At 37.8% G+C, this 26303-nt stretch overlaps 2 protein-coding genes across 2 annotated transcripts in view; one reads left to right on the top strand and one right to left on the bottom strand.

The window, feature by feature from the left end:
- RICTOR (RPTOR independent companion of MTOR, complex 2) overlaps nt 1–18966 on the top strand; it is a gene marked incomplete at its 5' end in the record, with an annotated part of 32029 nt that extends 13063 nt beyond the window's left edge. Inside the window, 12 exons of the mRNA XM_009706642.1 lie at nt 2442–2529; nt 3307–3399; nt 4298–4404; nt 5069–5298; nt 6080–7109; nt 10673–10850; nt 12284–12368; nt 13771–14004; nt 15593–15655; nt 16381–16504; nt 17396–17534; nt 17704–18966. Coding sequence (XP_009704944.1) covers nt 2442–2529; nt 3307–3399; nt 4298–4404; nt 5069–5298; nt 6080–7109; nt 10673–10850; nt 12284–12368; nt 13771–14004; nt 15593–15655; nt 16381–16504; nt 17396–17534; nt 17704–17778 — 2446 coding nt within the window. The remainder of the gene's footprint in view (nt 1–2441; nt 2530–3306; nt 3400–4297; nt 4405–5068; nt 5299–6079; nt 7110–10672; nt 10851–12283; nt 12369–13770; nt 14005–15592; nt 15656–16380; nt 16505–17395; nt 17535–17703) is intronic.
- Nucleotides 18967–25468: 6502 nt separating this feature from the next.
- The window catches only part of LOC104166632 (oncostatin-M-specific receptor subunit beta-like), an 11911-nt gene continuing 11076 nt past the window's right edge, over nt 25469–26303 (bottom strand). The window contains exon 12 of the mRNA XM_009706641.1: nt 25469–25918. Within this exon, the coding sequence (XP_009704943.1) occupies nt 25469–25918 (450 nt within the window). The remainder of the gene's footprint in view (nt 25919–26303) is intronic.

Raw genomic sequence — 26303 nt, 5'->3', positions numbered from 1 at the left:
ACTTCTTGTCACAAGTAGTTAGTGAGCCAGCTAGGAAAGATGCCCTCCTAGACCTGCTGTTTGTGAATAGAGAAGGACTTGTGGGAGATGTGATTGTAGGTGGCTGTCTTGGCCACAGTGATCATGGAATGATTGTGTTTAAAATTTTCAGTGTGATAAGAAAAAAGGACAGTAGAGTTGCTACCGTGGACTTCAGGAGAGCAAACTCTGGGAGCTATTTAGCGGAATACCCCAGGAATCTGTTCTTGAGGGCTTAGGAGTCCACAGATGCTGGTCAGTTTTTAAGCGCCACCTTTTAAAGCACAGGACCAGGCAATCCCGTTGTCTCAAGTCAAGCAAGCAAGGCAAAAGACCAGCTTGGCTGAACAGGGAACTCCTCATGGAGCTCAAGAGGAAAAAGAATTTATATGATCTTTGGAAACAAGGTCAGGCTTCACAGGAAGATTATAAAGCTGTGGTTCATATATGCAAGGAGAAGACACAAAATGCGAAAGCTCAATTAGAACTGAAACTGGCCAATGTTGTGTCATAGTGAGAAGGGCTCTTTTAAGTACATTAATAGAAAGAGGAGGTCTAAATAAAACGCTGGATTGACACTTGTTGAAGATGGTCACCTAACTAATAGGAATGAAGAAAAGGCAAGGGCATTCGATGCCTCGGTCTTTAATAATACTGATAGACCTTTGGCTGCCCAGTGTCCTGAGTCGGAGTACCACAAGTGTGGGAACAGTGGCTTTCCGTTTGTGGACACTGAAATTCTAAGGGACTGGCTGTATCAGCTGAATGTTCATAAATCCATGGGGCCTGATGGGATTCATTGCAGAGTACTAGGGAGCTAGCAGATGTTGTGGCAGGACCTCTCTCGATCATATACGAAACGTCTTGGGAGTCTGGGAAGGTCCCTGCTGACTGGAAACTAGCCAGTGTTATTCCAGTTTACCAGAAGGGCGTAAAGGAAGACCCAGGAAACTACAGACCTGTTAGTGTAAGCTCAGTTCCTGGAAAAATTATCAAGGAGATCGTACTGGGTACTTCTGAAATGCATTTAAAGAATAATGCACAGTCAGCATGGGCTTACAAAGGGAAAGTCCTGTTTAACTAATATGATAACCTTCTATGATAAGGTCACCTGTCTAGTGGATGAAGGGAAGGCAGTGGATGTAGTTTTTCTGGATTTTATTAAGGCTTTTGATACCGTCCCCCACAGCATCCTTCTGGACAAGTTGACCAGCTGTGGGATGAGTGGATTCACAGTGCTCTGGGTGAAGAACTGGCTGAAGGGCAGGTCTGAAAGGGTTGTGAATGGGGCTACATCTGGCTGGCGACTGGTCACCAGTGGTGTTCCTCAGGGCTCAATTCTAGGGCCAGTTCTGTTCAGTGTTTTTATCGATGACCTGTATGTAGGAATTGAATGCACCATTTGCAGGTTTGCTGATGATATAAATTGGGAGCTGCTGTTGACTCCTGAGGGACAAGATGCCTTGCAGAGGGATCTAGATAGACTGGAGTATTGGGCAACGATTAATGGGATGAAATTTAACAAGTCCAAATACTGGATTCTGCACCTAGGACAGAGTAATGCTAGGCAGAAGTATAAATTGGGAGAGGAGTGACTGGAGAGCAGCCCTGCAGAAAGGGATCTGGGGGTGCTAGGTTCATGCTAAGCTGAATAGGAGTCAGCAGCGTGCCCTAGCAGCCAAGAGGGCAAACCGCATCCTGGGGTGCATCGAAGACCGTATAACCAGCTGGTAAAAAGAGGTGATCGTTCTGCTGTATTCAGCCTTGGTGTGGCCTCACCCTGAGCACTGGGTGCAGTTCTGGCCCCACAATTTAAGAAGATCCTTGAATGCATCCAGAGGAGGGCAGCAGAGGTGGTGAGAGGGCTGGAAGGCATGTCCTGTGAGGAGCAACTGAGGACTCTGGGCTTGTCTAGTTTGGAGAGAGGGAGGCTGAGGGGCAACCTCATTGCTCTCTGCAGCTTCCTGAGGAGGGGATGTGGAGGGGAGGTGCTGATCTCTTCTCTCTGGGATCCAGTGACAGGATGTGTGGGAATGACTCTAAGCTACACCAGGGGAGGTTCAGACGGGACATGAGGAAGTGTTTCTTTACTGAAAGGGTGGTCAGACACTGCAACAGGCTGCCTAGAGAGGTGGTCAATGCCCCAAGCCTGTCAAAGTTTGAGACATTTGGACAATGTCATTAATAACATACTCTAACTTTTGGTCAGCCCTTAAGTGGTCAGACAGTTGGACTAGGTGGTTGTTGTAGCTCGCTTCCAACTGAAATATTCTTTTCTGTTCTAATCTTTTCCTAATTCTCCAAAATAATCCTCTTCATCTGAAGAAACTCAAGAGTAACTCATTGCATGACACTGCAGTGTAATTTATTTTAAAAGAAATGTCAGAATTTCTGGGAAAGTATATAATTTCTCTTTCTGCCAGATTACAGCGACCACATGTCTACCTGCCAGTTCACCTTTATGGCCAACTGGTTCATCATAAAACAGGCTGCCATTTATTGGAGTCTCAGGTAAGGAAAATAACTATTTATAACTTGAAAGATTTTAAAGAGTACTGTAACTCTTTTTAAAAATGTTTTAAAAGAGATGGCATTTAAACAGTCACTGCAAAATAAGTTGATTATGAAAGTCTTGAGTTATGTGGGGCCAAAAAGTTTTGAATACAGTTTTTGCCATCTAGTCTCATGTAAAATTCCTTTCTGATACTGAAATATCAGAGATATACCTTGCAACATTTTTCTTAAAATGGCTAGCAAAATCTTAGAGTGGAAAGCAACTCGCCAATAGAAATTTTTCAGTGTGTGAATTGTATATTGACAAGTAAAACTGTGCCTATCCTTTTATGCATACAAAAACCTGGAGATGAGGGAATAAAGTCTTCTTTCTAATGTCCTGAAAAGCTAAGAAAACAAACCCTAAGCTAGTTCATAGTTGCTTAAATTAAATCACTTTCAGTGTGGGTTTGCAAGATGATGTAATGAATTTTAAATATCATAGTTGAAAAGGTCAAGAAAAAGTTTATATATTGCAGTATGTTAGTCTGATTGATCTGTTATCTTTATAAAATCTGAATTAACTTGATGCAATCAGTGGTTACATTAACATTTTCTACTTGCATTACAATTGCTGTTAACTGCTTATTATTCCAGAACTAACACTGTTCCTTTTAGGGTGAAACTTTAAAGTACTGCTTTATCTTTTATTAAAAATGCAAGAGAACTTGTTTGACTGAGATCTCACTTTCATTGTCAATTGAAGTATTTTTTTCTTCTGTTTTTCTCTTTCAGAGCATTGTTACAGATCTAAGTTACACTGTTCGTTCCCCAATGCTGGATAAGTGGGAAGGAATTAAGCAGCTGAAAGCAGCCCTTTGGGCCTTGGTTAGTAACAGATTTACAAACTTTTTGCAGTTGTTTGAGTCCTGTTATGACTCCTGATTCTGAAATAACTAAGCAAAATCCCATAAAATCATTTATTAGGGTTTTTGTCATAGAGCATGTGTCATTTTTCCAAGTTGGTGTTCTGTACTCTAACTAGACTTTCAGTTGAAAATGGTTCACTGCACCTTTTTTGTTCTGAGTTTTTTAATAGTCACTTTGTCTTTTTTGTTTGTTTAACAAACAAAAAGAACAGATTGCTACATGTAGCAACAATATTAGTATGGAACCAGTAGTTACAAGTTGGTGTGGTCTGTTTTTAATGTGTTTATTCCAGTGGTCCAAAATTCAATGTTTCTGGAAGAAGGTTGGCTGCCACTGTTGATGCATGTGGATATATGTGGTCATGACACCCTTGGTACTTGGACAGGCAAAAACCTAATGTCTGTGCCTATCCAAGCTACACTTCTAAATTTACTTTGCTACCTCAACTGTTTGTCTGCTTCTTTCTTGTCTACCCCAAAGTTTATTTTGGAACATTTGTCCAAGGTCACTATTACTGGAAGATACTGTATGTATGTAATGAAATGCCCGAGTAAGAGGAATGTAAAATTAGTAAACCAAGATCATACTGTTGGCTGTAGTAGAACTTGTAAAATGAGGAATACATAGTAGTAGTTAACTGTGAGCAGTTTTAGGTATTATACATAGTGTGCCAAGTTCTTTTTTTGGATTTGCATGACTAGGAAATGCCAAAAAGAGTGCTCAGATCTCTAATTGGCTTGAGAACATAATGGCTTGAAACTGTACTACCAACAAACAAAAATGTCAAAAATGATTACACTGATAGTGCTGCAGATCATATCAAAATCAAAACTTACTTGACAAACTTTTATTCTAGGGCAATATTGGATCATCAAATTGGGGTCTTAACTTGCTTCAAGAGGAGAATGTAATTCCTGATATAATGGCACTTGCCCAACATTGTGAGGTTCTCTCTGTTAGAGGGTATGTGTGTCTGATTTATACATAAAGTTTACAGATGGTAGTTGCCGTAGGTTTTCAAATAGCCTTACCTAATTTACATAAATATAATTTTGCATTTATGTGGAAATCAGTTGTTAAAGATCACTGATGACTGAGTATCAATCTCAGTCCTATACAATTCTGCGATTGTGTAGGAAGTCTGAAAGAACATGCAGGAGGAAAATGAAGCCTATGGAAAAATATATACTAATTTCTCATTTTTAAAACAACAATTAAAATATTTACTACCTAGATATCTGTTGGAATCAATTTATTATTCTGTCATTTTTATTCAGTATCTTTTTTGAATCTGCAAAAGCATAATAGATGGTCTTTGGCCTAATATTGCTACTGCATTAATATTTGTCCTTTTATTTTTTGTTTTTTAAAAAAAGGTACTTTTCTACTCTATGTAATCAGACTCTTGTAATAATTAGGTTTTATTTTTGAATAGTGTATCGTTCGCAGATATTTTGGTGCATTTCTTAAGTTTCCTGTGATTTACAAGGAAAAATTAACACCAAGCTATTTGGCAGTTCTGTGAAGTTTCTGCTGAATTGTTTTGTAACTTTCAAAACACAACTAAATGTAGTTAAATTAGATGCTATTATTGTTGCTTTTTTTTCTATGTATACATTAAATACAGAACCTGTGTCTACGTGCTTGGTCTAATAGCCAAAACTAAACAAGGATGTGACATTTTGAAGCATCATAACTGGGATGCAGTGAGACACAGTCGTAGACAGGCTTGGCCAGTGGTCCCTGATGACATGGAGCAGCTCTGCAATGAACTTTCTTCTATACCCAGCACTCTTAGCTTGAACTCTGAGTCCACCAGTTCTAGGCACAACAGTGAAAGTGAATCTGCTCCTTCAAGTAAGTAACAAAACAAACAAACAAAACCCCGAAACTCACCACAAAACAGCATTTTGGTATTCTTACCAACATTTCGGCAGGATGAGGTTCAGGCAAATGGTGTAAAGGTATTATTACAGAAAAGAAGAGTGCAAGCAAGGGGACAGAGTTACATGCATTCAGAGAGATGTAGACAAGTAAGAGGAAAGAGGGTAGTGTCTTAGGTTTACGTTTGGTGTAGAAGTAAGACATTTTAACATCAGGGTAGGTTACTAGTTTTTATGTCAAGTCCTGGCAGCTTGCTGTAATACCCTGCAGAAATCTCCATGCTTAGGTATAAAGATACGTTTACTTGGTTGTCTTCAAAGGAATATTCTAGAATATAAATACATATATTCTGTGTGTATATACACACACAGAGTATTGCTGTATTTAAATTCTTTTATATTTTGAGTATCTGATACATTTTAATTTTGCTATCGGTATTTGGAATTTAAATCCGGAAATATACCATATCTCTATCGTTAAAGGTGCACATCAGTTGAAATCCTAGTAGCTGGATATTTTTGCTGAAATAAGATGGTGTGGCCTTTCTTTTAAAGCAATGAGACCTTTAGCTCACGTACTCCTCAAGATACTTAATTTACACCACTAAGTTCTGCAGAAAAAAATGTTGATTTAAAATTGCATTAAATTACAGTCTCCCACTTTGGCTTCTATAGAATTGCTTACTTTTCACAACATAGTTCATACACTTTGAAGAAATGTCCATTTTCAGTGACAAAGTATCATATAATTTCAGGTATGTTCATCATGGAGGATGACCGTTTTGGTAGTACTTCCACTAGCACGTTCTTCCTAGATATTACTGAAGAAGCAGAACAAATATTTTATGACAGACCTGGACCTTCAAAGGACAAAGACCGTAGTCCCTTTCCTTTTTTTTCTTCTAGTAGACTTGTGAAAAATCGCATTCTAAACTCTCTTACTCTACCTAATAAAAAACACAGAAGTAGCAGTGATGCAAAAGGAGGAAAGCTGATATCATCTGACAGTAAATCAGGCTTGAGGAGAAATCGTACAGTAACAGAACCTTCCAGTAGCATAGACTTTCCTGCTGGGGAAGAATTCAACCCTGTTTTCAGAGTTCCTAAAATCCAGACTTTACGATTAGAAACTTCATTTGTTGGAAGTAAGCACATGGAAGATACTGATAGTACACCAAGTATTGGAGAAAATGATCTGAAGTTGCCAAAAGCTCTTGGAAATGAAATTCACCGGGAAAACACAAGCAGAGAGAGGTTAATAGGAGATGGTACTACACAAACACATTTCAAGAGTCGTAGCTTAAGTTTTAATACAGATACCACAACAAGTGGCATAAGCTCAATGAGCTCTAGCCCTTCGAGGGAGACTGTAGGTGTGGACACTACAAATGTAGATACTGACTGTGGAAGTTTGAGTACTGTGGTAAGCACAAAGACAGTTAAACCAAGTCACTGTTCAACACCACAGTCTAACCACCTGCCTCTCTCAAAATCCAACTCTGTATCCTTGGTACCACCAGGGTCTTCTCATACACTTCCCCGAAGAGCCCAGTCTCTTAAAGCTCCTTCTCTTGCTACGATAAAAAGTCTTGCTGACTATAACTTTAGCTACACAAGTTCTCGAGATGCCTTTGGCTACGCTACTCTGAAACGCTTACAACAGCAGAGGATGCATCCTTCACTGTCTCACTCAGAAGCCCTAGCATCTCCAGCAAAGGATGTGCTGTTTACTGACACTATTACCATGAAGTCTGGCAGCCTGGATTCTCGGCTAACCCCAAGCCGGTAAGAGGTTATTATGAGCCCATTTCTTACTTTGAAGCTGTAAGAGCAATTAAATGAGAAAAGTATCTTTCTAATATGTCTTTCTGGCCTCACCTAAAAGTGACAGTTGTTGCAGGATGGTTCAGAACTTCACTGAAAGCAGTATAGGAAAATAATATAATAGTACGAGAATTCTGAACTTTGTAAGTGCTGTCAGAGAAGCCCAGCTTTTCTAGGTGTGTTCAGCCTCTTTAATGCTGTTAGTGACAAAAATGTTTCCTTTTATCACATTTGCTTCCTGTTTAACTTTTCAATATTTAAATGCAGTTACACTGCTAACATTACTGAAGTTGCAATCACACAAAATTGTCCTTGTAGTCAGAGCTGTATTTCAGAAGAGAATTTTCTCAGTGTCACTTGGTGTGGTTTTAGGACAGGGACTTCTGCCAATATGCTATATTTGTGTTCACTGTGGCATTGAGGCCAGTGACGAGATACTGTACCACTGATTGGAATGTCAGTTTGATTTCTTAGCTACAACAGAGCAAAGATTTTACTCATAGTGTTTATTTTTAGATAGCAGTGTCACCTCTTTATTTTTGAGTAATATTACATGTTCTGAAGACTAATTGGATAGTTACATAAGATATGTGTCTCATGACATTGACACTGTTCCCAGTGGCTACAGTTAATGCTTAACACCTTTCTCTTCAAAGCTCTTCTACCAATTTTTTCCTTTCGAATCATCTTTTAGCTACTGCATTGGACTTTCACATTACTATTAAAAGGGAAGAGACACTTTATATCTCTGTTCTTATCTAAACATCCTCTCTGAGATGAGAGAAAGGGGAGAAGCTACCAGTACATTAGTCATCTGCTTACTGCGCAGAACAGCAGATGCCCGGTCCCTGAACTGCTCTCTGCATACTCCATTGAGTGTATATAGTGCTTGTTTATCACTATGCATCTTTGTCCTAATTAAGGGCAGCATTCATTTCTTGCTATTGTCACATGATTCTGCAAAGATCTGACATAAATTCAACTAGGTAAGAACTAGACTGAGTGTGCTGATTAAATTAAGGATGATTCAGTAGTTAAGTTGCACTGTCCTAGAATTCAGAAGTGCTGTTCCTTGCTCTGCCACTAGCTTCCTGTGCTAATGCAGGAACAAATCAGTGTTATTTCAGTGGCAGTACAGGTTCTGTTGTGGCTGTAGTAATGTTGTACGATTCCTTGTAGTCATGCCCTTGATATGCAAAGCAGCCTTGCTGCAGTGGACTTTCATCCTGAGACTCTGCATGCAATGTAATTCTAACAGTATTCCTGGTGCTTAGATGTTCATGATCTCTCCTATCAGTTAGTCGGCTCAAGGATTTCACCTGTTTAACACTGAACAGAAATGACTGGAGTGCTCATATCTCTGAGAAGGTTGAAAAATGGCGAATGTACATATTACAAGAGATTGTCAGATTGTGTTGGTTACTAATATAAGTGATTGGAAAGACGATGATGTAACTAGTACATGTGTTTTTCTTACTGGTTACAGCTGAGTGTCTGCACTGAATAATCGTCGTCCTGTTAATTTCAGAGTATGTGACTACTTACAGCTAAATATTGCCCATAACTGCTGTTTAAGTAATAAATTGGAAAGAAATATTCTATCCTTTCTGTCTTCCAAGGCTATTTTTCTGTCAGTCTCCAGAAAAATTTCTTTGATTCATGCTTCATTGACTAAGTCATGTGTTCATAGCAACTAGCATCTGTAGATTGATTTTTTTTTTTCCCTGATGTTTCTAGTTCTTTTTGTTCAAAAGATTGAAAAGCTTATTTCTTTGCATAAATTACTTTGTAAGGCTAAATTTCCCGCCTTTGTCTTTAAAGGCCAACCAAAAATGTTAATATGCATGTCTCAAATCCTGATTGTGGCTCTGACCCTATCACCTGCAGACATGCTTTCCTGAAAATTTGCTGGTGTTTATCACTACTAATGATGTATCTGTTAACTTTTCCAGGAAAAAACAGGTACACATGTTTAGGACTAATACGTCTATCTTTAATTTTATGTTGAGAGTAATTGTGGGATGTTTTACTATGAAGTAACTAATGCAATTGGTAACTCTTGGGGTTTTAGAATAATGGAATGATTTAGGTTGGAGAAGACCATTAAGATCAAGTCCAACTGTAAACTTAACACGACCAAGCCTACCACTAAACCATGTCCCTAAGCACCACATCTGCACGCCTCTTAAATGCCTCCAGGGATGGTGACTCCACCACTTCCCTGGGCAGCCTGTTCCAATGCTTGACAACCCTTTCAGTGAAGAAATTTTTCCTAATATCCAATCTAAACCTCCCCTGATGCAACTTGAGACCATTTCCTCTCATCCTTTCGAAGTATGGCTTGACTTTTATTGTAAGTCCACTGCTACTGTCATTAGCATTGGTCAGAATTAGTAGCAAGAGAACTATTGATATCTTGTAACTTGTGTTCTACGCATTCCCATTGCATAATAATGGCTTGAACCTTACATGGTCAAACCTTGATAATTGTAATTTTATATCAGTTTAAATCTGTTAACCTGTTAGGGATAAAAAGACATTTTATTTGCCCATCTAAGCCAAAAAATGATAGAAAATTATTTCTAAGGCAGAAAGTCAAGAAGTCAAGTGTTTACTGTACTTTACCTCTCAATGTATAATAATTTGCAGAAGTATAATAAAAATTTACTGTTCTTGAGGTGTGTCTGGTTTTACTAGGAAGCTTTAATCCACTGCATATAGACCATCTAGATAGGTTGACTAGCAGAAAACATTTATAGGTTTTTATCTTCAATGAGAAGTAAAATGACAGATGACCAAATGTTAAATTTCCATCATCAGGACTCTGATCAGCACTGAGGACTTGTTTCCAGCTTCTTCTTTCCTGTCTCATTTTCCCAACCTATTTCTTTCTTTGTTCGTCGGGCTGCTTGTCACAGACAGCTCTGCTCACTGTGCAGGTTCAAGTTTGTTCTTTGTGCATTCACATTGAGCAAATTCTTCCTCCATGCTAGGGTGACCTAATGGGTGGCTCCTTTAGAGTAAAGGAAAAAAAATGTTCCTTGCTCGCATCACTGGTACCTTAGCTGCATTTGCAAGGATGTGCCTGCTCAGTTTGGAGTTTGTGAGTATCCAGCAAGGTACATTCAATGTATAGCTACATTTAAAAATGAGGCAGTTAGCAGTTTACAAGCCTAATACTGACCATACCTGGGCTGCAAATCTTCAAAGCCTGGTAAGTTGGAGAAAATTTGTAGTTTTACAGGATTGGCAACCCCTCAAGCAGAAGTTCCATCCTCCTGTCTTTCAGGTCCCTGTTCCAGGACTTTTAAAGAAAAATTTTTTACTCAAGGAACTGCCAAACTGTGCAATACAGTGAGGCAGAAAAAAGCAATGAGCCTATAGCTGTAATTTGGCAGAGTAACAAGCTCTGGGTTCTACAATGGGAAGATGAAGATAGTCTATGTGTCAGTAGTCCTTCTTACTTTTAATGTACCAGAATGAGAGATTTACCGAGATTGTGATTTATTATTTCAATGTTACAGGTTCATGAAAGCTTTAAGTTATGCTTCGTTAGATAAAGAAGACTTATTAAGTCCTATTAACCAAAACACACTTCAGCGTTCCTCTTCTGTTCGTTCCATGGTTTCTAATGCTGCATATGGTAGCTCTGATGATTACATTGGCCTTGCTCTCCCAGTGGATATCAATGAGATATTTCAGGTATGTATGTGATAACTTACTGGGTTCACTTGCATTTTCATACCGAAAGGTTGTCAACTGTTGCATAGATTACATCTAGAGAAATGACGGAAAACGAATGTGATACTTTCAAGGAATGCATTTTGGAGAAGAGTTTCTTTTCTAACCCTGTTTACAGAAAATCAATAGTCTGTTTTGTATTATTAGGCAAATAATGACACAGAGTAGATTAGAGTGTTAAACAATGGTAGTATAAATATGCTGTCATAAGATTTTTTTGTTGTTGTTGACAGCTAGCATTTGTGCTAAAATTAGCATAGTCTGTGGACATTTGCTAATACCTCTTTAGCCAACTAAATGGTATGTTCATTGGTCAGCCATAAATGATGTACATAATTGCACAGTTAACTTCCTGCTACCATGATCTTGATTAAATACTAGTTTATTTGTGTATATATTGTCATAGCATTAAATTATATTGTCTTTACTTAGCCTCACAGATACATATATTTAAGCTAAAAACAGATTATTTAAATATCTTAGCAATTGCCTTCCTCTTTCTACTTGGTTAAAATACATTCCCATCTAACAAACTGTTGCATCACAGGGTTTAATATTCTGTTATTTAATTATCAAAAACAAGACATGGTCTATGTCAGAGGTAAGTCAGTGGGCTTTCTTAGCTCTAGTTTACTTAGTCTTTGCCTTTCAAACATAAATTACTTTCTTACTTATCTCAAAAAACTTACTAAAGCTAGAGCAAAGGCAAGACTTTTCCATCATACTTGCTTCTGTTCCCCTTTTATGAAATGGCTACTTTTTCTTTCTCCTTCACAGTCTTTGTGGCTTATTTATGTTGCCTCACTTCTTCTCTCTCAAAACTTTTTGTGGAGTTGATACACATCTCAACTCGACAACATCTTACAGGCAACATTTTAAATGTCCTGGGTATTTTTGCAGTGCTCTCCTGAGATGTCCAGTGATGCAGAGTGATCATGAACAGATCATTAATAGCCAATGCTGGGTCACTGGTTCCCTTACAGCTTGTTGTCGCATTTTAACATTTACTGTTCATGAGCCTTGTCTAATGAATGTTGATTTGCAAATGTGTGTTTTTGTCATTGGCTTTCCTTTACAGAATCACAGAATGGATGTGGTTGGAAGAGACCTCTGGGATCATTGAGTCTAACCTTTGCCCTAACACCACCATGTCAACTAGACCATGGCACTGAGTGCCACATCCAGTCTTTCTTAAACACCTCCAGGGATGGTGACTCTACCACCTCCCTGGGCGACCTTCAGTACTCAGGAGCCCAATCTTAATTTCCTCCTCTAATTAGTTCTTTTTCCTGAAGTAAAAAATGGGTGACATCTTATTTCCTCATAAAATCTGTTTTTTCCTTTGTGTATGATTATCACCTGTGCTAATTTTAATTTTCACTTGAATATACCAGGTAAAGGAAACTCCATATTTCCAGAAGAAAACCACACCTCCGTTTGATGACCGTGGAGCTCGGGTCTTTGCACCTGATGCAGGAGGTACTGGTTTTGTTCCTCTGCTGTACCTTTCTGTTGTTTATTTGTACATTGGATTGGGTGGAGTGTTGGTATATTTGTTGAATTTTATTTATTTATATAGTTATTTATTCTTTGCAGAGAAGGCTATTTTTAGCTGTTAAGTTTTGAGAGCTGTGTTCTGGATTCAGGATAGCAGGCCATAAATTCCCTGTTTTGTTTAGTTTGAGATAATGTGGTGTTGCTTCAAGGCAATGTAAGCTTGGTCCTGCTTTAATAAGTGAAGGAGGAAAGTCTACATATCTTTGATGATAATATGAGCGAATGCTAATCGAAGACTTGTAGTGATACTGCATTAAACAAATTCACAAAATTTAGGCTAAGATAAAATATGTCACATATTGAGGTGTTATATTTTGACTTTCCTTTGATTACACATGAATTTATAGGAACCAATAATCGTGTTAGTTGTGTATTTCAGAAAGTAAATTTTGTTTTTCTGTGATGCTTCCATGACAGTTGATCAGCGGAGGTGATGGGACATGGTACAAGAGAATTGCAAATGCTCTGTAATGCCTGGCTTGTTCTGGAATGCACTTTTTCACTCCAGAGCAGTCAGAAATCTGTAAGGTTATATGCCTTTTCAGTAGGACAACTGAAAAAGCAGCATTGAAACTGGTCCTAAAGTAGTATAGGATAGCTGTTGTCTTGCCTTCTAGTTAACTGGAACTTCATTACAAGCACTTTGAACATCCAAATAGACACACCATACTGATTTTTTTTTTATTTTGTGTTGTTAGTGTAATATATAAAGCTGATTTTTCTGGAAGTGTGTTTCTGTAGTTTCAGTGTGAAATAACTCTTGTTCAGAATTGTATTTGTTGGTATTTTCCACCCAGTGAAGAGCGTGTCACTAAAATCTCTTTGGCTTGTTTCTGCATTTTTTGAGTCTAGTTTCTTCCTATTACAGGCACTAAGTCTCAGGGGTTTTTTTAAATTGTGTTTCTGTGTTCATTGGTACATGTGTTGTCTAAACATACGGTATATTGTTGTACTAATCTTGTTTGACACTATGAAAATTGGTAACATTAGTGTTACATGGGTATTACTGTTACTAGTGTTGATATAATGTCAGGATTTACCACGTCTTCTTCGAGTATGTGTGTTTAGAAGTTGAATTTCATCCTTCGCAATATTTTGTTATATATGATAAGCTGAGACTGAAACGTGATGTCTGTTTCCCAAATGCTAACAATCTTGGGAGCTTAACCACTCAAAAAAAAAAAAAAAAAAAAATTCTAGATCTTCACACACTCCCCCCCCACACCCCCTGGCCTTAAAAGACTTTAAAGGGGAAAATTTAATTGAAATAATGTTGGTTGCTTGGTTTTGCTTTTTTTTCTGATGTCTAATTACTTATCTACAGGTCTTCCATCAGGTACAAGTGATGTTGTCAAAAACCCTTTCCAGATACTCCGACAGCAAATCAGTCTCACTGAAATAATGAACACCAGCCGTTCAGATGCCTGCCAATTTTTAGAAAATACAGAGGATACAGGGCTACAGGAGCACACAGATGAGAACTGCCTTTACTGTGTCTGCATTCAAATACTGGGTTATCAGCCTAACAACAAAGTGAACTCTTCATATAGTCGTACAGGTTAGTGTTCCTTGCGGGGAAGTGTGGTAAAACTGAATGAAAATACTGAATTTTGTTCATTTTAAAAATCGATTTATCTGAAGATTTTTTTTTCTTACTGACTATTGACCTTGAAATTAATTCTCTGTAATAAGCTCACTGTACAACCAATGGTATTTCTATGGTAATTTCCAGCTTTTCAATTTCTAGTGGTGTTAGTATGACTAGGTGCCTACATGTTTGTTTTAAAAATTTCTAAGAGCTTATCAAAATATAAAATTTGAAACTTCATTTAGTACTTAAAATCCATGTCCTAAAAACTGGCGCTTGCTGTCAAACTAATGAGAAGTCTGACTTCAAAGCAAGCCTGTACCATAAAGTGAAAGAAATCTGAGGAGTCTGTTGAAGTTGAGCTGTATTTTGTAGAATTTAGTCATCTTCCTCCATATTTTGAGATTCAGACCAGATTCAGAATTATTTTTTCCTAACCTCCTCTGCAGAGCTTGCAGTTACATGCCTTTTTGCAATGTCTGTAATAAAAGGATAATCCAGTAATGGATGCTTAGTAGGGATCCTGACTGTTCTACGACAGTGTTACACATTCAGCTGGTAGCATATGAAGAGTACTGTTGGCAAGGGGGATGATGTATAAAATGTGAGGAATGGCCATAGAGCTGAGTTTGAGCTCGAGTTCAGTATCAAGAAAGGATGCCAAATAAAATCCCAACTGTAGTTTTCAAATAGCGTAAGGGGATTAACAGGTGCAGCATACCCAGGCTCTTGTCAGAGGCACACAGCCAAAGGACAGGAGGCCGTAGCACGTGCTGTAGGAATAGAAATTCCAGTTGAACATAAGGAGAAGCTCTTCACAGTGTAACTTAACCTCATTTTGAGGTGAACCCTTCTTTGAGCAAGGGGTTGTTGATGTAGATGATCTTCACGAGTTCCTTCAGACCTATGTTTTTCTGTGGTTCTGTTAACTGTGCAACAATAAAGCTTGGATTTTATGTTCATGTCTTTAAATCCTAAATGCCAAAGGCTGTGGATAGTGAAACCTCCCAGAAGAATCTAACTTGTCACATCTTCCTGTTGATGAAGGCAGAGCCCTTTCTGCAACACCTGTGAGAATTGTATGAACAAAAAAAATTACGCGTATGCAAGAGCATCTTTATTATGTACATAAATTATATACATAAAAATGTACATTATTATATACACAAAATACAGCACAGATATATCAATAAGAGCTCCAGGTGTGATGACAGTTTTTAGGCTTCCGTCAGTGTCTGAGTGAGTTGATTATTTTCACTCGAGTACTTTAACTTTCAAAAAAGTGGGGTTTTTTTAAGCCTTTTTGAGTATGATTTGTCCTGAAATCCAACATAGTTTCCAGCTGGTTTATACACACAGTACTTAGTGCATCAGTGTCTTGCATGATTACCATTGTTGAAAAATAGGAAAAGCATTTGAAGTGAGGTAAAGTGTGAATAACAAAGATGCAACACCTTGTTTATGTCAGATTTTTCAGACATTCCATATACTGACTGGTGTGGGCAGACCATACACAATCACATAGATGTGCATTCCTCCAAATTTTCTGGAATTTCAGGCTGTAGTGATGCAGTATCCCATGGTTCGGCTAGCAGCAACAAGAGTACAGAGCTTGTACTAGGTAAGTTTGAAAGCCTTATGATTATTAGAGACTATAACTCTTAAAGTATTTTCTAGGTATTGTGGAAAAATAATATTTCATTTCTACACACTGCAACAAAGTAATGCTCATTATTTAAAAAACAAACAAAAAAAACCCCCAAGAATTAAAACTACAGCTATCTCCACATGGGAGAACGTACTTTTAAACTCTTTTCCTTTTGCTATCCAGCACTTTTGCAGCTTATTAAATACCTCTGTATCTGACATTACAAGCAAATTGATTGCTTTTTTTCCCTCATTGGTGCTAGTTTAAAAAAATATTTTTTAAAAAGTGAATTTCTATAAAGAGAAAGACATTTCTTTTTCAAGCTTGTGTTTTACATTTTGAATTATAATTTCTTATGAAATAGCTGGTTGCTAACTTCTCCAGCATCTGATAGAAACAGAGCAGGTAATCACTTGCCCAGTTTGTGACACGATTTAGTTATAGAGACAGCACTGTAATTGAATCTTACAGGTTTTTGCATTTATGAAACAGTAGTTTACCTCTTGAAAATATTTCTGTGTTAAAATTCCTGAAAACAGTTTTCATTTCAATGGAAATATTTCTTCGTGGTTCAGAATACATGCATAAATATGTGTGTGTGTGTTCATGGAATGCTAAAACCAGCTTATGTGGTGTAAGATTAGCACAATCAAAGACTATTCTGTTTAAACTCCATACTGTTTAATTTGTTTTTCCAGGAGTAAAATCAATCCCAGATGATACACCAGTGTGCAGAATACTTCTGCGGAAAGAAGTCTTACGTTTAGTAATCAATTTGAGTAGTTCAGTAGGAACTAAGGGCCATGAAACGGGACTCTTGACGTAAGTTCAATACATTTCAGATGTTTTAGCAACATTTAGTTGCATGTATTCTCTAAGATCTCTTGAATAGTGATTAACCTTACTTTTGACCTCTCAAAAAAAATTGTCAAGCAGATATGATTGAATGTAATGTAAAAGCTAAACAAAAATTTAATATTACTCTGTCTTCAGTTTCTTACTCTTCCCCATCTTTTTGAAATCGTTAATTCAACTTAGTGATATTTCATTATATACCCAGTATATCATACATCTTTAAAAAAGAAATCATAATTCTTTTTTGCAATTTGTGCAAAATAATATATATCAGATAAGCAGAATAACAAACTGAAAGTAACTTCTTGAGAAACACAGATCTGCTTTGAGCAAGAGTACAACTTCTGAAATCAATTTACAGAAAAAATCGTGTTAAAATATAGGAACCCAGGGACCAAGTGTTATAATAAAACGTCTAGATTTCTGGGCTAGTGACATTGGAAACTGACATACAACTGCTAAAAGAAAATGCAAAAATGCTCATTTTAGTTTCAGAAATGTTTACAGGTAATTAAGTTAGCTTTTCTATATTTTTTTTTATTACTATTGTACATGTGGATGCCAATTCTTTGATATACTGTTCTCTTTCTACATCTATTATTTTAAGACTAGGTGATCTTAGCAATTCTGTACAACTTTCAATATATTCTGTTTCATCTCATTAATATAGATTTCTTCCAGTTTGGTACGATGTTGTCCAACTTTTCTTACTTCAGCAGAGACGGGATTTATAATGCCTATTATTGAAGAGTTCTACTTTGTTAATGATGACAATCAAAATATAATTGAACAGTTTTTTGAAAATATGATGACAATCTGTTCAAGACTTATGAAATTTTGGTTTTTTCTGATTTTCAGAATTAAGGAGAAGTATCCCCAAGCATTTGATGACATATGCCTTTACTCTGAGGTGTCCTACTTGTTAGCACATTGTACCTTTCGACTTCCATCTCGAAGGTTCATTCAGGAGCTATTTCAAGATGTACAGTTCCTACAAGTAAGTGGAGGGTGCAGATGCATTGAATGCACCAGAATGTGCCAGCTGGGTGCAGGTTTCCTGTTCTCAGTAGAAGATGCTTTCAGATGTGTTTTAAAGGAAACCATTTTATGATGTCTCTAGTAAAATTTCTAACAACATTAATACTTCATCTGTCTTTTTCGTTTAGATGCATGAAGAAGCAGAGGCTATTTTAGAAACACCAACAAAACAGCCAGTAATCGATACATCAGCTGAATCCTGACCTCTGTCTCATGCAGTTCATTGCATATAAACTTTCTGAAATCCTCAGACAACCTCTGACTGACTGGATAAAAAGCTTGGAGCATCATCTTCTAGACTGTTCCAGAAGCTACTGGTACCTGAAGACTGAACTGAAAACTTCCTCTTCCTCAACCAATTACTGCCCCAGTCTTTTGAGCCCTTTGGGGAGTTATTAAACATTACCATAGTTTTAATAATAGTAATTAGCAGTATATGCAAGAGCCGAGCACTGAACACAAGTTTTCATTTCACTTTCTACCATAAATTAAAAAAACAGGACAACATGCAGAGACATCTTTTTTGATTGACTTCTGATTCTGTTCCAGAGAAGCAGAATGATGCCTTGCTTTTTAAACCATGGATACCAGGAGTGAGAGAGATGAGGGTGCATTCCATTGCCAGCAATGGGGAGCCGTGCTTTGATCACGGACACCAGGGGATTAACATTAGCTCTTCTCTGTTGGTTTTTGTACTGTTTATAACACTACTTGGGCGTTTGTAACTTCAGACAGAAAGAAAAGCCTCTGTGAATCTGAGGTTTCCTTTAAGTTATTTTAATATTGCTATAGTTGTAAGTCATTTTATTAAGCAGTCTCTCCGATTTCATTACATTTACGTATATATATCTTACCTGAACCAGTTAAGGATTTTCACTACAGTTTGATTTTAAAAATAACAAATCATTTAAACTTAAAATGCTGAAATCAGATTGTTTTCCCTGAATTACATGCATGTGTTTGCAGTTTCTACACTCATCCTCATATAGTATGAATGTTGGTCTTACTCTTAACTAAAATCCTTTAAAACGCATGATTTGTGCCAGATAAATTAGTATCGTATAAATTAAACTTGAAGAGATTTAATCATTGCTGCTTTTCTGAGTAGACATAATATGAGTGTTTTCCAAGTTCCATGGAAACAGCCTTTTATAAAAAAAGGTTTATTTGAATTTTAAATGGATGAGTGATCAGGCATCAGATAGTACTAATAATTGTAGTGAAAAACCTTAAGTACCAAATCTTGGAGCAGCAGTACTTACAATTTTATACTGGTGTTTAAGACTTGTTGCAAAAGTTAAATGATACAGTGACTGTTAATGACTGAAATAGTTGCCTCTATCACATTACTTGTGAGGTTTCTAAATTAATGCCTGCAAGCTTAAAAAAAAACCAAACTAAGAATCCCTGACACTTTATCATGGATATAAAGATTCAGAAGCCTTTATACAAAGGTAATATAAATATATGCAAATGTGTGTGTACAGTAGCATGGCCACCTTTGTTAGAATGCCTGTAACAGAAGGGATTACCCCTTGATTTTGATACAGGTGAATAATTCAGCTGGACTGTACTAAGTAGAACATATTTTTATCCATTCACTCTTACCATTTTTTATAACTGTCAGATTAATACTTAAGTGAAGATACGTGAAACTTATCCTGATGCTCATAACTCTGTTCTTACTAGCTATGCTACTGGAGTTTTCAGTAAGTAGTCCTGTGAGCAGTAAAACAAAATTCCTAGTGAAATGTAGAATTTATTTGTTCTTATTGGAAATTTCATCTTGCTACATCAGCACTGCTTTGCAGCTATCACTTCACTGAGTTCTTATGTGCACTGCATACATTCAGGTTCTGGTAAAGCAGATTGTAAGTCACTGCTTGTGGTCAGATTTAGTTTCTTTTAGTTCCCACTGAAAGAAAAACTGATTCAACTCTTCTGTGGTCAGTGACACAAATAATATATCTATGTGTCAAGGCATGTTTGAAATGCTCTGTAAACATAACACACCAGTAACTATTGGACTTCTCTAGTCGTAAGAAATAAATGCTTCTGTAAAACCAAAATGTCAGTCACAGTAGACCAAATAGTGGTATAAACTCCAAAGGAAATAATGTAGTTTTCCCAAAAATGGGGCTAGCATTTCTTACACAGTAGTTTCAAACACTACCTCAGGCTAGAGTAGAAGAGATTTGTTTTAATAGCTAGATGGGGTTACAGCAAACAACTCCATGTTATTTTTCTGCAGTTAAAGCAAAATAAACAAGTTTTATCACCTGTATTTAAAAAACCACCTTTGTTCATTTGTTACCAGTTTAACTCATAGCACTTAATGTAGAAAGCGCCAGAGGAAGGCCTCTGATTATAAAATGGTAAGCAAAAGCGATGTCAACATACTTTTTGAAAGAATCTCCATCCTGAAATGGTTTGTGTTCTGAAGTACTCATTTGTGTGGGGATCCATGACAACAGAAACTTGACGTACAAATTACGGCTGCAAATTCAGTTATGAAATGTGATTTATTTTTTTTTCTGAAAGTGTATGAGTGTCAGTAGATTTCAACAAGTATGCATCAAGGATGTAAAGTCTGTACTGTACATAACATACAACATTTCTAGAATTAATTTACATATTTACATTAAGCTCACATTAATGTTTGATTTTAATTGGCAAATGAAGGGATACTGTTATTGAAGGAATTTGATATTGGCCTAGTTATAAACTGTGAATTTCTGATTCTATAGTTATCTTCTTTAAAATGTCCCTTTCAGAGTTCTTACTTTGGGGTTTTCTTTGCTTCATGATAAAACTTCAAAACAAAACAGTAGTAAATAAAAATTGTGCTTATGTTAACCCTAATAAAGAATCCTTCCACTTCTCCTAGAAGGGTTTGCAAGGGAAGCTGACAGACCACTGGCTTTGTATTTTTCCAATCCAAATGATTGGTGATACTGTCAAATAAATGGTAAAGCACATAGTCTTTACTTACACTATATACAAATACAGTTTGGTTGCTGTGGCAAAGAAAACTTTTGGATGATTCAACATGCTAACACCGAATATGCAGCTCTGAGGCAAAAGCCTTTGTGGGAAGGAGAGGCTGGCTGTGAAACCAATCGCATTTAGTCTACTACACTAGCTGGCTAATTTTCTTAGTCTCCTTTGACAGTCAGTGGAAAGGAACAGCCCTTTCGAAGGGCAGAGAGCTAATTAAGGGGCTCCCTGTTACTTCCCCAAGGGCCTGTTTCCCTCCACTGAGTAGGGAGGAGGACAAAGCTGGGTGCTGTGAGCATGATTTTGGAGAGAGAGGGACCTTTTCAGCTGTCTGAAATTCAGAGATGCAGAATGCTCCCAGCTGTGGGGGACATCACTTGGAGCTGGAGATGGTCAGGCTTTGAGGTGCTTAACTTCTATGTTCGGCCCCTGACATGTTGTGTGTGAAACAGTCACTTTTCCTCATCTGACAGTTCTTATTTAACCTGACCTACATACCCTAAATGTGTGTTTTGCTGGTGTTTTTTCCCAAGACACAATGAAGTGCTAAAGTATTTGGTAGTTTAGGGCGCAGTGGCTTGGCACATTGAGTCTGCCCTTGTAAACATTTTTAAAAGGCAGCAATGAGAATCCTGCTTGGGTTTTTTGTCATTTTATTTTGAAACACATGTAGTGGTCCTGAATGAGAGTTGTAATTTGCAGTGAGATTGGAAAAAAACCTATAGCACCTTTAGTAGGTGCCTGAAGAGAAAGGTAACTATTTGAGAAATAGACAATAATGAAAGTTTAGAGAGAGGAACGAGTTGTTGCTGCTTCTTAGTCTGCATCCTGGACTTGGTATTTGGCTTTTTGGACTGCAGGAAGCTGGCGTTACCTTGTAAGTGAACGTGAGCACAGGCTGAGCGATGGCAGTGGAAGAATTCTTGCCAGGCTTCAGAGCACCTCTGTGGTTTGTGGTCGCCTCCCAGCAGGGCTGCACAAAAATCCTGTTACTCAGAGCTTCACTGAAGTCAGTTGAAAGCAGGTCCTTTTTTTTAAGTTACACTTCTATTATGCTTATTAAAGGTATACTAGGTGAGAGTAAAATCTGAAAACTGCAAAAGACCTTTGGGAACATGCTAGAAACCATGTTTGCATTTCACTAGAAACCCCCCATGTCCTTGTTTTTTGTTTAACTCCTGATTCTGGTTCCCTGCGTAGTTTTGTTTGCAGCAGATTTGTGTGTTCAGTAAAGAATGTGGATTTTCTTTGGACTATTTTTGTAACGTGGATGGATAGCAGTGCCACAGCATGCAGAAATTGCACATTTTGCTTTATTTGCTTTGTAAAATACACTATTTTATTTGAGAAATGTAATTTATGCCAAAAAGTGTAATATGACATTTTGCCAATGAATAGGGCGTTCTAGCGCAAGATGCAATGTCTAAGGTGGGAAAAGGCAGACATTTTGTAGATAATTGAAAAATTGTTCCAGTACTGGGCTGTCAGCATCGCTAAAACTGCATTACAAGAGATTATCTAAATTAATCATTCTGAGGAGGGAAGGGATCAAGGAAAATCTAAAGACTTATTGTCCCTGTCCCATGTGGTCTTTTTTTTTTTTTTAGTAATACGCTGCTACATATTTGGAGGTTCTAGTGTTTGTAGGTCACTGAACAGACATTGAAATCTGATTTATATTGTATACCTGTAACATAGAAAGAAAAAGTATTTATATATTTTCCGTAAGACTATTGCATTGAGCTGTGTATAATTTAAACAGAGGCTTGTCCCAAAATGGTATTGCCCACCTTGATTTTTTTTTTGGTGTGGTTTTTTTTTTTGTATAGTGTGTACAGTTCATGTCAATGGGCATTAAAAGCCTCCTGAAGCATAGTCTTATCAAAGGGATGCATTGTTAATAAAATGTACTTAAACTTTTTATAGTTGTTCTGGTCTCATATGTACCTCTCAGCGCTAGAAATGGGTTGGAATTTTATTTATATTTGTAAGTTACTAATTAACTAGAACAACCTGACGCTTTCCAAATAAACATTTTTTTCTGAAAAATTTATTTTACATTACTGCTTTGTAATATGTCTTGTAAAAATACAAGGGGACTCTTTAATAGTTTGTACACCATTTTTATTTTTAAAATTACATACTGATACTGAGAATTAATAATTTTCCATTATGTGATAGCTTAAGTATTAGCATTTCAACAACAGCTGTGAAAATTGACTTAAAAAAAAAAAAAAGTTTCCAGTTCTTAGTTCATTCAGCCATTAATGCAAGACAGAAGTCTTAAATACAAAAATACACGCCTCCCCACCCATGCAGGACTGTACCCTTCAGCTGGTATGAAGGCATTATCCTCCTTGGAATTCTCTGTATGCTTTTAAGCACAGGTGGTTTCATAAACCACCACCCAGCAGGGCCAGCATTTATCGGTAGAGAGGAGCTAATTTCTTACTGCCTTGCCAAGCAATCTTGTACCCGGCAAAGCATTTCCTTGCTTCCAGATAATGAACTTTATCACTGCAGGATCTCCCCTCAGGGCAGACCAAAGGAGCTGAGGTGGGAACTCTCAACAGGCCCCTCCGTGTGTCTCACCGCACCATCAGGAAGGCCCAGCTGGCTACATCGCCATCACCACCACCACCCCCCCCCTCCCCCTCTGCTCACTCCCTGCACTGAAGTACTGCAGCCAAGCCCCAGTGATAGCAGCTTTTTCAAAAGCAGGAATTTGTGCATTGTTACAGCTCTGTTCTGGCATGAGGAACTGCAGCATGTTGAAATTCAAAATGTTTTGTGGGATAGTCTTGACTTGTTTTGACTGACTTCTGTATCAGAATTCATTAGATGTGTAACTCTTGATTGAGGATACCTTTCAAACCTTTTTAAATAAACAGGCCTTGCTTTGAAATGCACAGCTAGGAAGTTTTATTTCAGTAGTGGCAAAAAAAACTCCCTTCTGTTGGCCTTTTTTCCAGCAGTAAAGCTTTTAAACTGCCCAAGTACATATGCTATGAAACACTTTTGAGGAAGGAAATGTTTGGAGCTGTAAAGGTACTGGTAGTATGAAACTTTCAAATTCACTGTAACTCAAAGGAGAGTAATGAAAAGGGAGGAAAAGTTTCCCTGGGAGGTCTCCAATGAATAGCATCAGCCTCCTCTCACTTCCCTGTTCTCAGACTGCACTTCAGCTAAACGTGACCAGCCATGTTTCCCTACTCTGCTCTCTGAAGGCTGAAAGCAAGGACTATACTGCCTTTTTTTTTTTCCTGCTTCTCCAGTAAATCAGCGTGTGACCTACAGGTGGTCACAGCACAGGGTGCGCTCACGGGATACCGCTAACCCCAGTTAGCTGTCTGTGTGTTTGCACCGCACTTCTTTGCCTGCCTGAAGACTTCACCCTCTGTTTGCAGTCAGTGCTTGTTTCTGCCAAAGTCTACATAAGGTCTTACTGGTTTTCCTGTGGCAACACAGCTCATGGACATTACAACAGGATCTGTAAGCAATGGTATGAAACCTAAATGTGGTTCAGTATCAAAACTCATTTCTGTTTGCAGCTGCCTAGTTTTTAGGAAGTGCGATTAGCTAGTTCAACATAGGAAAGAAAAGTAACTGCATTTTAACAAATTAGCTGAAGATCAACTTGTAAAAAACATTTTTTCCCTTTTGAGACCTGCTTAAGTCGAATTCTTTTATTTGTGAAAGGCTCCAGACAGCATCATAATTAGGCAAAACCAAAAGATTCCTTGCACACTGAAGAGGTTAATCTGATAAGACTTACTTTCAGATACAATTTCAACTATTCTGCTTCATTACAAATGTAATGTAATTAAAATCAAAGCGGAAGATCAAATTCACTGCTGCCTACTGTAGGGATTCTAATCGTTACAATACCCCCCCCCTTTTTTTTTCTTTAATACATGCAAAAGTAGTGTTGGAAGATCTAGCTATATGCAGCCTGAACATGATGTTCACAAATGGGATGCATACACCTATGCATCCCACTACCCTGCCTGCTTACCTGGTTGGTTGGGGCTTGCTACTCTAGTGCAGGGGTTAAATGCCAAAAGAAGTTAGGTTGATGTGCACAAGCAGAGAGACAGTGCCATGGTAACACCTCTACAAACAGCTGTCAGGCTAGAGAGACAGTTCCTTTCCACTGAACTCCCTACATTTCTTTGTTCAGTTAAGAGGATTTTGTTTAGGGTTTTAAAGGGTCACCCTTCCAGGTAAAGAAGGCAGAAGTATGAGGAGCCCCAGCTACCAGAAATGGGAGCAGCAGTGCACTAACAGGGGCCTGCCCTACAAAAACCTGTTTTCTGTGCTTTTTCACCCACCAAGTGTGATTAGAAGACAGGCGAAGTAACAGCAGGATGATAATGGGATTTTTGGTGCACAGCGTAGCACTCCTAGAGAAGTCAAATTTCCTTCTAATCTTTCAGTAATGTGCCACACCGAATGCCGGTAACCCTTCTGGAGCATGTAGTAAGTGCACAAAGAACACTGCAAGTGAGACTCCCTGAGCACAATCACCTACCTGCTTCATTTAACTTGCTCCTATGCTTTCTAAATAAATTTTTAATCTCTGCAAAATATTGCAGTTTGCTGTATCAGGCTATGAGAAACCACTATGATCTAACCTTCTGTGCAGTACAGGCCACAAAACAGCCTGTAAATCTTACATAATGCCCGTAACTCCTGATGAAATCACAGAACACATCATTCCTATGCACAAGTCAGTATTTTTAAACTAGGCCTGAAGCAAGAGTTTTGCAGTGTTAACAAAAATAAGGCTTACAGTTGGGCTTGTGAAAGCCTTCATCAAAAGAACTTGAGGTTTTAGAAATTCTTATCTATATTGTGTAACCAGACACTGGATGGATTTAATGGGAGGAGAGTACTTCAAAGCCTCCTCCCTAGGCAGTGCACATCTGTTTGTGAAATACATCTCAGACTGGTCTTTCTGCCAGTTGTTTCTCTGGATGTTGAGGCAGCATTTTCATTAAAAATACCAAAGTAATAGTGTGGTTGGTATAGCACTACTGACAGTTCTGGCTTGCTTGCTTCCAGTGTCTCCGGTATTTGATAGGGATCAGGTTCAACTGCAGGATGAGAAGAATAAGCAAAATTTTCAAACCAAGTATGAGTCTGAGGTGTAGGTGTGGTTGTAAAGTCTCTCTCTTCATTTTTGTTAGGGTATATCCAGGAAGAATTGTGACCATCAATCTTATCTTCTGTTGGCATTGAAGACAGCTGGCTCCATGGATGTAATTTCTGGACTTCAGCCTTACTGTCCACTGCTAGTATGTCAGGAATGCAGTCACTTATTTTCAATACTTTCTCAGAACCTTTCTACAAGAGAATCATAAAACAAAAAAAATTACTCAATGAAAGAAGCCCAGAGTAAAGGAAAAGGAGTGATTACTTCAAGCGCTTCTGATACTGTCAGATATTGTCTTCTAATATTTTTTTGTTTGGATTTTTCAAATAAAGGGACAGAATTTGCAGGAAAACATGGACAGAATGTTCAATGAAAGCTGTATTTTATGTAGAATTCATCAGAGTATTTACTCAGAGATTTCTTTTTAAAGTAAGTTCAATATGACTACATTTGAAGAAGGAACCCTATCCCTCTACTTTAAAGACTTCGCCAGGTTTTTGATGCATGCAGTTTTCAGTCTGAAGCACTGGCAACCAGAAGGCAGCAGCACGGACTGTTCGGTTGTACAGACCTCCC

Source organism: Cariama cristata, unplaced genomic scaffold, assembly GCF_000690535.1.
Source record: "Cariama cristata isolate BGI_N322 unplaced genomic scaffold, ASM69053v1 scaffold18428, whole genome shotgun sequence".
Classification (NCBI taxonomy): domain Eukaryota; kingdom Metazoa; phylum Chordata; class Aves; order Cariamiformes; family Cariamidae; genus Cariama; species Cariama cristata.
This window is presented reverse-complemented; position numbering and strand designations above follow the sequence as displayed.